Source organism: Lentinula edodes (genome assembly GCF_021015755.1).
Source record: "Lentinula edodes strain Le(Bin) 0899 ss11 chromosome Unknown C8R40scaffold_67, whole genome shotgun sequence".
Classification (NCBI taxonomy): Eukaryota; Fungi; Basidiomycota; class Agaricomycetes; order Agaricales; family Omphalotaceae; genus Lentinula; species Lentinula edodes.
In genome coordinates this window covers 51,092-63,053 of record NW_025764373.1, presented here as the reverse complement: position 1 = coordinate 63,053, position 11,962 = coordinate 51,092, and the positions used below count along the sequence as shown (strand labels likewise).

General features: G+C 45.2%; 7 protein-coding genes across 7 annotated transcripts; 3 read left to right on the top strand and 4 right to left on the bottom strand.

Moving 5' to 3' along the window:
- The first annotated feature begins 348 nt into the window (after positions 1–348).
- On the top strand, positions 349–1,825 carry C8R40DRAFT_1134463 (uncharacterized protein). Its single transcript, XM_046229306.1, has 4 exons — positions 349–914; positions 974–1,161; positions 1,253–1,380; positions 1,522–1,825. The coding sequence occupies exons 1-4, from the start codon at positions 824–826 to the stop codon at positions 1,604–1,606; spliced, it is 492 nt and encodes a 163-aa protein (XP_046079673.1). The 5' UTR covers positions 349–823; the 3' UTR covers positions 1,607–1,825.
- Positions 1,327–2,093, top strand: C8R40DRAFT_820520 (uncharacterized protein). Its single transcript, XM_046236335.1, has 2 exons — positions 1,327–1,380; positions 1,522–2,093. The coding sequence occupies exon 2, from the start codon at positions 1,591–1,593 to the stop codon at positions 1,942–1,944; it is 354 nt and encodes a 117-aa protein (XP_046079672.1). The 5' UTR covers positions 1,327–1,380; positions 1,522–1,590; the 3' UTR covers positions 1,945–2,093.
- Positions 2,094–2,828: 735 nt separating this feature from the next.
- Positions 2,829–4,650, top strand: C8R40DRAFT_1134457 (uncharacterized protein). Its single transcript, XM_046229305.1, has 4 exons — positions 2,829–2,927; positions 2,995–3,609; positions 3,665–4,089; positions 4,163–4,650. The coding sequence occupies exons 2-4, from the start codon at positions 3,025–3,027 to the stop codon at positions 4,299–4,301; spliced, it is 1,149 nt and encodes a 382-aa protein (XP_046079671.1). The 5' UTR covers positions 2,829–2,927; positions 2,995–3,024; the 3' UTR covers positions 4,302–4,650.
- An 83-nt stretch (positions 4,651–4,733) lies between these two features.
- C8R40DRAFT_1061627 (uncharacterized protein) lies at positions 4,734–6,502 on the bottom strand (the record flags this gene model as incomplete). Its single annotated transcript, XM_046225435.1, has 11 exons — positions 4,734–4,842; positions 4,916–5,025; positions 5,084–5,185; positions 5,250–5,504; positions 5,574–5,692; positions 5,747–5,820; positions 5,877–6,160; positions 6,214–6,228; positions 6,285–6,294; positions 6,354–6,398; positions 6,462–6,502. 11 exons carry the CDS (start codon positions 6,500–6,502, stop codon positions 4,734–4,736), a joined length of 1,164 nt encoding a protein of 387 aa, XP_046079670.1.
- C8R40DRAFT_820419 (uncharacterized protein) lies at positions 6,354–8,200 on the bottom strand. The gene is made up of 5 exons (XM_046236334.1): positions 8,044–8,200; positions 7,922–7,966; positions 7,853–7,862; positions 7,761–7,775; positions 6,354–7,708 (listed from the first exon to the last, which is right to left on the bottom strand). Exons 1-5 carry the CDS (start codon positions 8,133–8,135, stop codon positions 6,854–6,856), a joined length of 1,017 nt encoding a protein of 338 aa, XP_046079669.1. The 5' UTR covers positions 8,136–8,200; the 3' UTR covers positions 6,354–6,853.
- Positions 8,201–8,272: 72 nt separating this feature from the next.
- On the bottom strand, positions 8,273–9,229 carry C8R40DRAFT_1134429 (uncharacterized protein). Its single transcript, XM_046229304.1, has one exon. It carries the CDS (start codon positions 9,075–9,077, stop codon positions 8,679–8,681), a length of 399 nt encoding a protein of 132 aa, XP_046079668.1. The 5' UTR covers positions 9,078–9,229; the 3' UTR covers positions 8,273–8,678.
- A 1,178-nt stretch (positions 9,230–10,407) lies between these two features.
- C8R40DRAFT_1221457 (ketose-bisphosphate aldolase) lies at positions 10,408–11,957 on the bottom strand (the record flags this gene model as incomplete). Its single annotated transcript, XM_046233264.1, has 7 exons — positions 11,657–11,957; positions 11,473–11,601; positions 11,273–11,408; positions 10,993–11,162; positions 10,836–10,916; positions 10,646–10,760; positions 10,408–10,569 (listed from the first exon to the last, which is right to left on the bottom strand). The coding sequence occupies exons 1-7, from the start codon at positions 11,743–11,745 to the stop codon at positions 10,408–10,410; spliced, it is 882 nt and encodes a 293-aa protein (XP_046079667.1). The 5' UTR covers positions 11,746–11,957.
- Between the last annotated feature and the right edge of the window lie 5 nt (positions 11,958–11,962).

Below are 11,962 nucleotides of genomic sequence, written 5' to 3'. Positions count from 1 at the left end.
CTATTTTGACCCAGGTCTTACAAGTTGCAGGAGAATGTCACAAAAAGTCACACATCTCCATCTTCAACCTCTTTAACCTTGAAGACCGCTCCGGATAACTTCGGAAATGTGTTCTACTGAACTACGGAAGGCATATTCACACATGCATACACATTCCTAAGTAGTTTAAGCTATGTTGCTTATAAAATAAAGTGATATTCGACAATTTTGCAAACCTGACAGCCAAAAGGGCTTATGCAAGGAGATCTCAACTGTTTTTCTCACAGAAAAAGCACAAACTAGGTATTTCAGGTGTTCATAATGCGATCCCGAAGCATACATACAGTAATAAGAAAGGAGAAACACCTACAGGATATGTTTTCAAACTCCCCTGCCTTTTCAAAGCCGGCAGGCACGATAGTACCAGCGAAGGGGTGTTAACTCGGCACCGCTGCCGAACTTGATCAGAATGCTGACCAGTCTTATAAGGTAAGCGCCCATAATTTTTCCGCTGCCATGGAAAACTCCTGTGCTAAATTTTTCACCGCTTGGATTAGCATACACCCTCATACACCCAATCGATACATCATATTGATACTTGATATCGATGCTGTATCGATGCATATTCTGGGTGTGATAGGTCCAGAACACAACCCTTGACTGTTGGTAGTGGTAGAGTGCTGAATGCAAGATTGGACTCATTCAATCCTTCAAATTATATATATATATACCCAGCCCACAAAGCTTCTACAGTTTTCTCGCGCTTCTCCCTTCCATTTACGCTCATAACACACGATAGAGCTTAGGTGTTCAAATATCAATCCTTGCCGCGTCGGATTTGGCAATGCGCTCTTTTGCACTTCTTTTGGCTGCAGCAGCAGTGGCAGGCTCCACCTCTGCATCTGAATTGTCCCGAAGGCAGTTTAATCTGCCCAGTACGCTGTGTCCCCTCAAGAGTCAGGTTGTCTGTCTCGTTTACCTGCTTTTTCTATAGCTTGTGCCCTTCCGTGTCTAACCGCCACCAGCTCTACTTCCTTCGGTAACTGTTCCTCCACCGACGAGGCTTGCCTTTGTTCCAACCCACAATTCATTTCCAACGCCACGACGTGTATTGAGGGCGCTTGCACTGGCAACGATTTGCAAACGGCAATATCCGCCGCGGAGGCTTTATGTGCGCAAGCAGTGAGTATATTTTGTGCTTTTGATCTTGTAGCAATCTTCTGACCATCCTGCTTCTATTATCTCCGTACTTTCCCAATATCTCTATATTTAGGGCGTAACACTTGATACAAGTTCCATTATCGCCTCCGTTTCTGCCACTGCGACCACACCCCTTGTGTCGGCTAGCTCGGGATCTGCCAGTGCAAATCCGACTGCAACTACTAGCGGTACAAGTTCTAGGTGAGATGTTACTACCTTAAACTTGTCTCCCTGCTCTCCAAGACGAACTCCCCCTTTACCTACTTTACCCACTTTACACCCCCTCCCCCCATCCTTACCACGAACAACAAGTATCTTCAAGTACTCATCGTCAAACAATAGTACTAATGGCGCCCTTTACAACGGCATATCTCCGGAAATTCTCCTCAGTCTAGTGACAGGCGTGGCCGCATGGATTGCATTCTGATATTTATTCTTCGTAACACTCGCTTTGGCCCACCTTCTTCTGTGCTGTTCGCGTTTGCATGTTTTTCTTTCCTGTTGAGACTCTCTTTTTGTTTCATCCCCGGACTTGGATTTGTACCCACCCAATTTCAGCCTCGCTCTTCAAGTTGGTACATAGTACACACCCTTTACTTACTGTGTTCGTTGTTCGAAAAAACTTTGACTCTGGTTAAACACATCGAATCTCTGGGTTCAAGCCTAGTGTATGAGACGGCTCAGGCTTATATTTATACGGCAACATGTTCAGCGCTCAGGATCCAGTCGACAATTGTGATCAAAGATCTACTACAGACTGAATAAATCTTGTCTCAAAAGCGTCGATAGAGTGAATAGTGGATATTCTCAGCCTTGAGCCTGATTTTCAGCATACTGTCTGTCCATTGCTGTTGCTACATCAGTCCTGTAAGTACGTCGCCTTCTCGGTGCTGTCCAGACGACGCGCTGTATCCGTCGACATAGACATGGTGTTCCGATTCCACATCTGATAATGAAAACACGAAACTGTTGTCATCAGGGTTCGAGGCAGGTTCGAGGTATCTGAAAACCCACGCAATTTTCGACTGTAGTTATGTCAGATGCCTTTCTCTCTGGAGTTCATCACTTATCACCGCACAAAAAAAGCTGAGGCAGGCTAAGCTCAAGCATAACTGAGTATTGAAATTTGACAGGATATGAAAAGCATTGAGCAATCGGATCGCATGAGTTTACTGGCAGGGCCAATTGAGTGGATTCACGTATACGAGGCTGTGAGTCGAGAATGCGACGATCAAGCTGTGGCAAGCATACACTTGTGAAGATGCAGGCCACAGCCCTATTGCGGGATGAGCGCTGAGCGCTCGGTGTGTGTTTGCACTTGATACAATCACCTTCAGCGATGATCATGTAACTAGAAGCCAAATTTCTTGCAGTCAAAACAAGATGGAACTTGAAGGGGGACCAAGACACAAAAACGTTTGTATCGAAAGAACCGAGAAAGACACTTAGAAGGGTACCGAGATTTACCGAAATCTTTCGGTTTACTGAGACCATTAGTTTTGCCAATGAAGAAGAAAAACATCCTAGCCCGATCCTCCAGGATGAAACGTCTGCCTAGGATGGAAGTTGAAAACCAGAATCACAGAGAACGATTACATAAGACGGACTCTCTGGGGAACGTGGCGACCGCCGACAGCAATTCGGTACAGGTTTACGTACACTCTAATTCTCTTAATGCACCCAACTCAGTCTCAACTCGATTCAACTTACCCTCCTTCGTACTTCCACCACCACTTTCCTGATACATGGTAAACATTTCTTCCTTCATCCCATTGAACAACGTCTAAACAAAAGCTTATTGTATTATAACTCTAGAACCCGGTCTCCTAGGACATAACATCGAAAATGGCCTCGATCAATATGCTCCCTGAAGAACTCACTGAACAAATTCTCTGTCTCTGTGTTACTGCGCCTTTTGACCCTCCTCCTCCTCGCCCAAAGTGGTTGGCTTCTACTACCCCTACTTCCCCGCCGGTGGTAAAAAGGCGCAGCTCTTCAGTAATCCGGAATCGTCTTGCCCCTCTTCTCGTCTCAAAAAAATTCCACCGCATCGCTCTTCCTCATTATTACTCTATTGTCCATATAGCGTCCCCGGATCAGGCAACAGCTCTTCTCCATACTCTGCGGACTCAGGAACACTTAGTAGCTCCATACGTCCAAAGGTTCGTTTCCGCGGGCATTTTTCCCCAACTTGGTGCCATCCTTCAGTGCTGCAAAAATATTCGGGATATCGATATCTGCCTAGATTCAGGCCATACTTCTTCTGGTGGGGTGGATCTCGCTACGAAAGAGTTTTGTGATGCGTTAAATGGCTTGCGAGGCATTGGTTATCTTTCCTTGCGTAAAGCACCAAATGCTTATTTGACGCTTCCACGGATCCGATATGTCTTGACAAGGCTAGCTGCTGCAGTCGAAAGTTGGGGTCGCCTGGTTCGTCGTTCGACTTGACTTCCTGGAACATGAGTTGATCCATCATTCATCTTAGGAGTCAGCCAATGTTGCGTTCCGCATGTCGGATGATAATCCACAGGCACTACTAGCGATGGCTTATTCTACGGTTTCACAAGGCCTTCCTTCTCTCTCGGTACTTACATCAACGTCGTTATCTGCCTCTACTCCTGTGTCAGATACTTCGCCACCCACGTCACCCTTGATCAATAGCCCTTCTTCTCCTGCAGGCGGTGGACCCATAGATTTATTGACCAATGCATTGGCCAAATCTCCGTCTCTACACACATTCGCCACGCAAGTTCCAAGCGTCTGGAATGAAGCCATTCTTCGCGTGTCACAGAACCCCTCTCTACAAAAAATTGTCTTGGGTGACCCCAAAACGGGCGTATTGATCACAGGATTGTTTATGGCTGAGTCTAAGAAGCACCCGAGACTGGTAGAGCTGATCAAGGCTGGAACGTATGTTACTTCCCTTTTGCTTGCTTCCATTCATTCCGACACGCCCGCTGACCCTGTTTTTCTTTTTACGCAGCTTAATGGTCAGAACGCGTGCTTATACTTTGGGCAATTTTGGAAACAGTACGGCAATTTGTCTGTGTGCAACTGGTTACATTACTGACGTTGCTAGCAGTTGCCCCATCTGTATCAACACCGTCTACACCCCAGTCTAAATTCAATATCAATGCTACAGCTCAATCCGATCGCGCCCTGGCTATTCGAGGCTTAATTGCATGAACTGCATGGCTGCCTCCTCCCCCTTCCGATTCTTTTGAGTAGGACTACAATTCATTTCCGAGCTATTATCGGTGCTAAATTAGGCTCACAGGCGGTAACTGCATAGCTTTACCTCTGTGCTTTGTACTGTTAATGTAGAAATTCATTTTGCCTATCTTACTCGCACAATTCATGACCTATATCTGTGTAATCTTATACTCGGACATTCCTTTCCGTAATTCCTTGTACATATGTATTACGATCCGGGATTATGCCATTTTCAACGTTCATAAATGCAAAAAAAAATCTTAATAAAGCAACAAAGCAAACGCTTATAAATGACTAATGTTACTCGCTTTTTAGGTAGATTTATGCTCTGAACCAGTGCTTCATTCACTTGGTGCATCGAATTTCTTCGCCCCAGCTTTTCGATGATCTGGGACTACAGCGTCTTTGGGCTTGGTCTTATCAGCGGCTTCTCCTAAATAAGTAGGGAATCTAGGACGAAAAACGACGAAGGGGAGATGTATGAATTCCTTTTACTCCCGAATCCGGAAACAATAGACCGTACCTCGGAACACCGTCCTTGGTGAGTTCTTGAAACCTATACACAATAATCGAGCCGATTTTGGGGGGACTTTTACGTTGCTTGTCATTCAGACCGCTTCCGACGTCGAATGTCTGCCAAGGAACCAGAGTGAGCTCAAAGTTCAGGTCGATTGGATCAATATGAATTTACCTTTCCGGAAGCCATCTTACACTTCAGCGCTCCAGTGACACCGGCATTTCGTCCTTTGCCAGGTTTGTAGCCAGTTACTACTGCCTCGGCGTCGTAAAATGACTATAAAACGAGAAAACAAGTTTCACAAAGCGCAACGAAGAAAAGATCTGGTGATTTTACTAACCTTGATCTTCAGCAACGTACTGGATCTCTTCCCTTCATATAACGATCCCGGTTTTCTCAACATCAAACCCTCCCCACCTAGAGACTCAATCTCTTTGAGTTTATCTAGGACATGTTTTCGGCTTTTGGCTTTTTCTTGTTCGACAATGATGACCTTGTCAGACGCATATGATCCGGTGCCAGGTGCGAAAAGCTTTTTGAGATGTTCTAAGCGCGCTTCAAATGGTTGAGTGGAAAGGGATGGTATGTCAAATATCTGATGACAGCTGCGTCAGAGACGAAGGAGACATATGGAGTATTCAAAAAGTGGATTGATCGAACATACATGAAAAGTTATCCCCTTCCAATGAGGTGAATTCATTGTTTTAACAATGGACACGGTATTCTGGAACTCTCCTCGCCCACCGAAGAGTTCTCCATCGAGAGTCACGTCTTTGGGAAGTTCTGCAATAACAGGTAAGTGTGTGACGTGAGTACGAAAAGAAGAAAAAAACTGACTATCCAAGAACCATTGAGGAGGAGTGAATGGATTTCCGAGACGACTGTACATGCGTTTTCCATCGTAAAATGTTCTGTGAAGGGATAATTGGATATGAACAAAAGATCGTCATATTAATTAAATACTCACCGAACTCCATCCAACTTCTCGGAAACCCACCACCCAGTCGGATCCGGACCCTTGTCAACGTCCCATGAATTTGCTAGGAGAACAGCAACGTCCGTTTTGCTTGAACCTCCATTGTCATCGTCATCCCCTGTGTTTTTTCCTTTCTTTGAAGACTTTTTTCTTGACTTCGGAGCCCGTAAAGCGGCTCCATCTGGATTCTTTAGTTTGATACGCGCAGCTTCGTATTTCTCGCCGAGAAGAGATATCAAATGTTTACAGCTACGCGCGTTGACAGGGACAGAAGGCTAGAAAGGCTCGAATCAGGATGACTATCGAATGATTACACAAGCAAACTTACTTGGTTCCTCCAAGCCTTCCGGAAAAGAGAACTGAGTCCAGGAAGCAAGTCAAATGACTGATTACACTTACAGGACAGGTACTGCAGATGATAATCAGCGACCAAAAGACAGAACATGTCCATCACAAAGAAAAGCTTACCAGTAATAATGATCCCAGGTTCGTTTTACCTTGTACGTCGACGAACTAACACAATCGCATGAATTGTTTACCAGATATAGTAGGGGAAGAAGAAACAAACAAACGAACCTCGTTTGAGATTGTACTTCCATCTCTTCACCATCCTCCATCAAAACATTAGGTTTGATTCCTTTGATTGAAGCCAGCTCGTCGCCACCGTCATCATCATCTCCTTCTTCTTCTTCATCGTCGTCCCTCTCGTCATTATCCTCTGGCTCGTCTCCTTCTTCTTCTTCCTCAACTTTCTGTCGTTTGGAGGCAGGTTTGCCTTTGGGAGCGAGTTTCTTCGAGGTCGAGGGTGTCTTTCTGTCCGCTTGATTGTCAGAATCGTTGGCATCATCGTCATCGGTTTCGGATTCATCTTTTCTGGTGCGCTTCCTGGATGATGGCTTGGAGATTGCCTTTGCGGGCGCCTGGCATGAATAGCAAGAGAAGGCGGAGGGCAAAAATGAGAGACAGGATCAGTGACTTATCAAGCGAGACCGTACGTGGTGATTCGAACGAACCTTTGCTTTTGGCGGTGCTGGCTTCTGATTGGATATCTTTTTCCCCTTCCCCTTAACCAAGGTACTCTTCTTATTATTATCCTCTTGATTGGAATCACTATCATCTTCAGTCTCAGAGATGGCTTCGTTGCCCTTGTTGGGTTTCTTTTCAGGGGATTTTCCTTTATGTGATGCCGAGGGTTTTTTCGGGCGTTTGTTTGGGTTATTCTCTGCCTCTTCCTCTTCGCCCTCAATTTCCGAGTCTTCCTTTGCTCGCTTCTTAGGCCTTTTGGAAGGAACAACAGACTGCTTGGTGGGCTTTACATCCTCGTCCTCATCATCGTTTTCATCTTCATCCATGTCGACGTCGTCATCCAGGTCGCCAATATCGTCCATATTGTTTTCGTCATCATCTACTTCCATACTATCATCATCATCGTTCTTCTTCTTCTTACCCCTTTTCTCCCTCTTCTTGGCCTGTACCTTGCCTTTTATCACCTTCAAGAGGCTTGAGCTAGATGGTTTCGCGTTTTGGGGGGCAGCTGATGTCGAAAAAGGTTTAGAGCTCGGTACAGAAGTCGGTTTGGTTGATTTTGAAGTTAACGTCGCTCCAAGTACTTTTTTCTGAGATCCAGAAGAGTCCGGCGACGGGTTGGAAGGTAATTTCTGGTTGGAGTGATTCTTAGAGTTTTGTGCTCGTGGCTTGCGCACGGGCAGTCCTTTCAGTGGGGGACCACCAGGATTCATATATTCAAGCCGAGCCTCTTCGTATTGTTCACCGAGTAGTGATATAAGATGTTTGCATGTGCGTGCGTTTACTGGAGTGCCAATCTACGTCACAGTAATAAGTATACGAAGGGGTCACACGTGTAGCAAAGCGCACCTGGTTTCTCCATGCCTATTTGATAGGAGAATGCACAATAGTACGCGACACATTATGGATAGTCGCGTGATTAATGATTCGAAGAGACGTACCGGGCAGGTGCTATGTGTTAACACTATATCAATATCAATTTACTCTATAAAATCGGTAAATGTTCATACCAATAAAAATGCTCAGAGTTTCGCTTTACCGTAAACTTCAAAGTTCTAGAGCAGAGATAGATCAGGATCCACGAACCACGCAACTCGAAGCGGGACGATAAGATAGGGAACCTAGTGCTCACACGAATTTCGGCTGAATTACCTTCTCCTCTCCTTCTTCAAGAGTGAAGTTTGGCTTGATACCGTTAAATTCTGCAAGTTTGTCATTCACCATAATGATAGTGGAGGGGACTGTGGAACCAGTGTGGAACTAATGGCACTGAGTTTGACACCATGACAGTGGGCGCTATTGGTGACTCATAGAGATCATGTGACTTGAAGTTCGCGTTCAGAATCAGATCTCATGCCAAGGGACGTCGGAGTCGTATGTCAATGCATTATGCATGCAAATCTCAGTCTGCCTCAGTCTGCCTACATGCATAAGCGACGAGCGTCAAGCATACCTTCGATTGAATCATGATTGTCCAATTATTATTATTGCAATCCGAAAAAGCAGAGTACATAAACTGTGAATCTTAAGTACATTCAGTACAGGTTGAACAGATTTTTGTGTTGGTTAAATTGTCATAATTATACGAATGAAAAATACAGCGGACGCAGAGATCGGACCCCTTCTTCATTTGCTGAGCATCATCTATGGAAAACGAGATCAGAACGTGTTATACGATCGATGGAAAGGGCGTACGTTGACGAACTCTGCAAAGTGCAGAAAAAAGAGATTTAAGGATTGTTTCAGCCGACTGAGACGTTACGAGAATCACAGAGATAAAGGCTTACCCTGATAGTTGATGCATCCATCGCCATCTAGGTCCGCTTCTTGGATCATAGCATCCACCTCTTTATCGCTCAATTTCTCACCTAGATCAACGAACACATCACGATCAGAAATCGCGATTATCCATTTTAGCAGGCCGAGCAACGCACCTAAACTCTCCATAACGGCCTTCAATTCCTTCGCGCTGATCGTCCCGTTCCCGTCCTTATCGAATACCTGGAACGCCTGTCTGATTTCCTCTTCGCTATCTGTATCCTTGAACTTTTTCGCCATCATGGACAAAAATTCCTTGAAATCGATCGTCCCGTTACCGTCTACGTCGACCTCGTTGATCATATCCTGCAGCTCTGCATCGGTAGGGTTTTGTCCTAGGGAACGCATGACGGTGCCGAGTTCGAGGGTGGTGATGGTACCGTCGCCATCTGAAGATGTGTAGAAGGTCAAAAAATGGAAGTGGGAAGATTGGTGTTAGATGTTCGGATATGGATGTGAGTTGAGGACTGGGCTTGCCTTTATCAAACAAGGAAAAGGCCTCCTTGAATTCTAAGAGCGATTAATCCAGTCGGCCTTCCAAGTAAACATGCAATTGAAATCCATTCATACCGTTAATTTGCTCTGGACATCGTAATCCATAAAGTCAATCCAGGCAACTCATCATAAGTCAGATCCCGAAAACTTGCCTTCGCTCTATACGAGGAAGTAAATAACCCGTCAAGTGACATGCAAAACGTAGACACATACCAACTGATCGGAGGCCATTGTTTTATAATTCTTCCCTTGAAAGTGGAGGTTGGATATAAGGCTATAGTTGATTTGCCTGGAGATGGTTTAGACTCAAAAATTATAAAAGTCGGCAGGATAACTGGTCCGATGGCTCACCTGGTCACCAGTCACCAAGTTAGATGTATGAGTGTGGAGCAATTGCGGGTTCAACAATGTCGATAAACGATGGACGTTAACCTTCAATGGAGACTGGGAAAAGCCTGGTGGTGGCTTATAAGAAGAAATGGTCGTATGGATAGCACCGCCTACATACAATCAGGATTGATGGAGTCACTGCTTTCCACCGCTTCTTTTACCTGCTCTCACTGCTCAAGCGCTCAGCGCTCAGGTGTTCAACTCGTTATTTCGAACTGAAAGATGACAATTGGCCAGGTGTTTCAAAGAAAATATGTGTTTGAATAATTCACGTCGATTCGTTGGTTGGCTTCTCATTATCTAGCACTACAATCAAATGCTTCAGTTTTGACTAGGAATACTTGCTTTCGCTGTGAAGTACTATAGGAATCACTAAGTGCAATCCCTTCTCTATTGCACAAGTCAAAGTATGACGAACGTAATCTCTTAACCTGCACTCAAGTCCAAACAGCCGATTGTGGAACGTTGAACATATGTAATTCGAAGAACGAAGGCAAAACGGGACACTGGCACTCAATACTAGCTCACTGCCCTTGCATTGCACATTGCAGTACTTCCACTTGAATTTCACTCAGCCCCAATCTTATTTATCAGTGGTTTTCGTGAAGTGCCATTGCCATCACTTGCGTTAATATACGCAGTTTCCACGTCAAAGCTTTCAGAAGGCGATCGAGGTCGGGATTTGTAGCTTCGAACACAACCATCTGGGACGAATTTATTCCTAATCGCTCCTGATCGGCACAATGGGATAAAGTTTGCTAGTCAAGGCTTTCAATGTAATTCTCTGGCTACCTCATGCCTTCCCTGCAGACCCAAACAGCGTAATGAATCTATCACACACTGTCGCAAACATCTCTGTCGCTTCCTCGATTGCGTCAGGAAGCGGTCTTCCTGCCTGCAAAGCGGAGGTAAATGTTTTCAGATAAGGATCTCTCGCCCATGAATTGATGTTGAACTGCAAGGAGAGAAGAGAACCAGTTAGTACGAGTGAGTGTCATCAGGCAGTATCATATGGCTCGTATAAAGGGTACCTTGCTCATGCCACTAGCGATACACTCGCGGAACAGCTCGTCTGGTAGTTCATCTGTGCCATGAAGACATAATGGGATCCCCCGTCCTTTGAACGTGGTACGCAGGTTTTGAATGCTGTTTAGATCAGGGCACAGAACGAAGGAGCATGAGGGCGAATTGTTTCGTCAGTAGTCAGACTAGAATACGTACATGTCCTGCCTGAAGTTTGGTGGTTTGAGATATGAGCCGTGCAGATTTCCAATACTTGGTGCTAAGATCACAGCACCAGTTCTGAAATGAAGAGTACAATGTATGTATGTCAGCGCCAGTTTTTTCATAGATACACGGAAGAGCATGCTATACGCACCCTTTCATGAACATATCCGCATTCTTTTGATTTGTCAATTTCGCATCTGAAATCATCCTCAACCCGGCTTCACCTCCTTCGAGTCGACCCAACTCAACTTCGACCGCGATCCCATACTTCCTTGCACGGTCGATGTAAGGCCGAGCAAGAGCGATATTCTCCTCGTCAGTCTGAATGGAGGTTGATAGTGAGTAATCATGCTCCACGAATAGCAAGCTTCCGTCATGTATGAACGGAAATGATTGTCAAAGCAGGATATTTCAGAGGAACAAAAACACACCTCCGCATGACTAGCATCGACCATGATACTATCAAAAGCAATTCCTTTTTCAGCTAAACTCAATGCGAGTTCGAGATGCTCTGGGTCGGTTGCATGGTCCAAGTGGACCGCGATCGGCACAGCCGCTTGATGTGCTCTAGGAATGCGTAACAAACTTCTTGAACAACGTCAAATCGCAAGGATCAGAGGTTGATATTTACATGGATAGGCAAAACTGAAGGAAAGGACCTTTTCCGTATGCCAGCGTAACAGGGAACAGCATAATCATTGCTGGGCTGGCCATTCGTTCTGCGGAACGGACAAGGGCGATGACCGATTGAGCGTCATAGCTGGAATAGATTAGGATTAGATAGATTTTTCTTGATGGAAGGGAAATCTATGTACCAGACTTGTGCTAGGACACCATAGCCTCCTTGCTCGGCTTTGTAGAGAATATCGAGTGTTCTGTTTCCCTGTAGGCTTTCAAGGGACATGGCGAGATGGGAAGAAAGGATGCAGAACGTGAGATAAATGTCTCTTCAGGTGAACCCAAATGTAGAAGCGGGTCAGTTGACATCGAATGGTTGCCCCGTGCAAGTTCTTATTTACACCAAAGTCGATGGAAAGTCGGATGCATAAATAGCGTTGCCATGTTGCTAATAGTCACAAGTGTGATTGGCCCAGGACCACATATTAAGAAGATGGCACTTT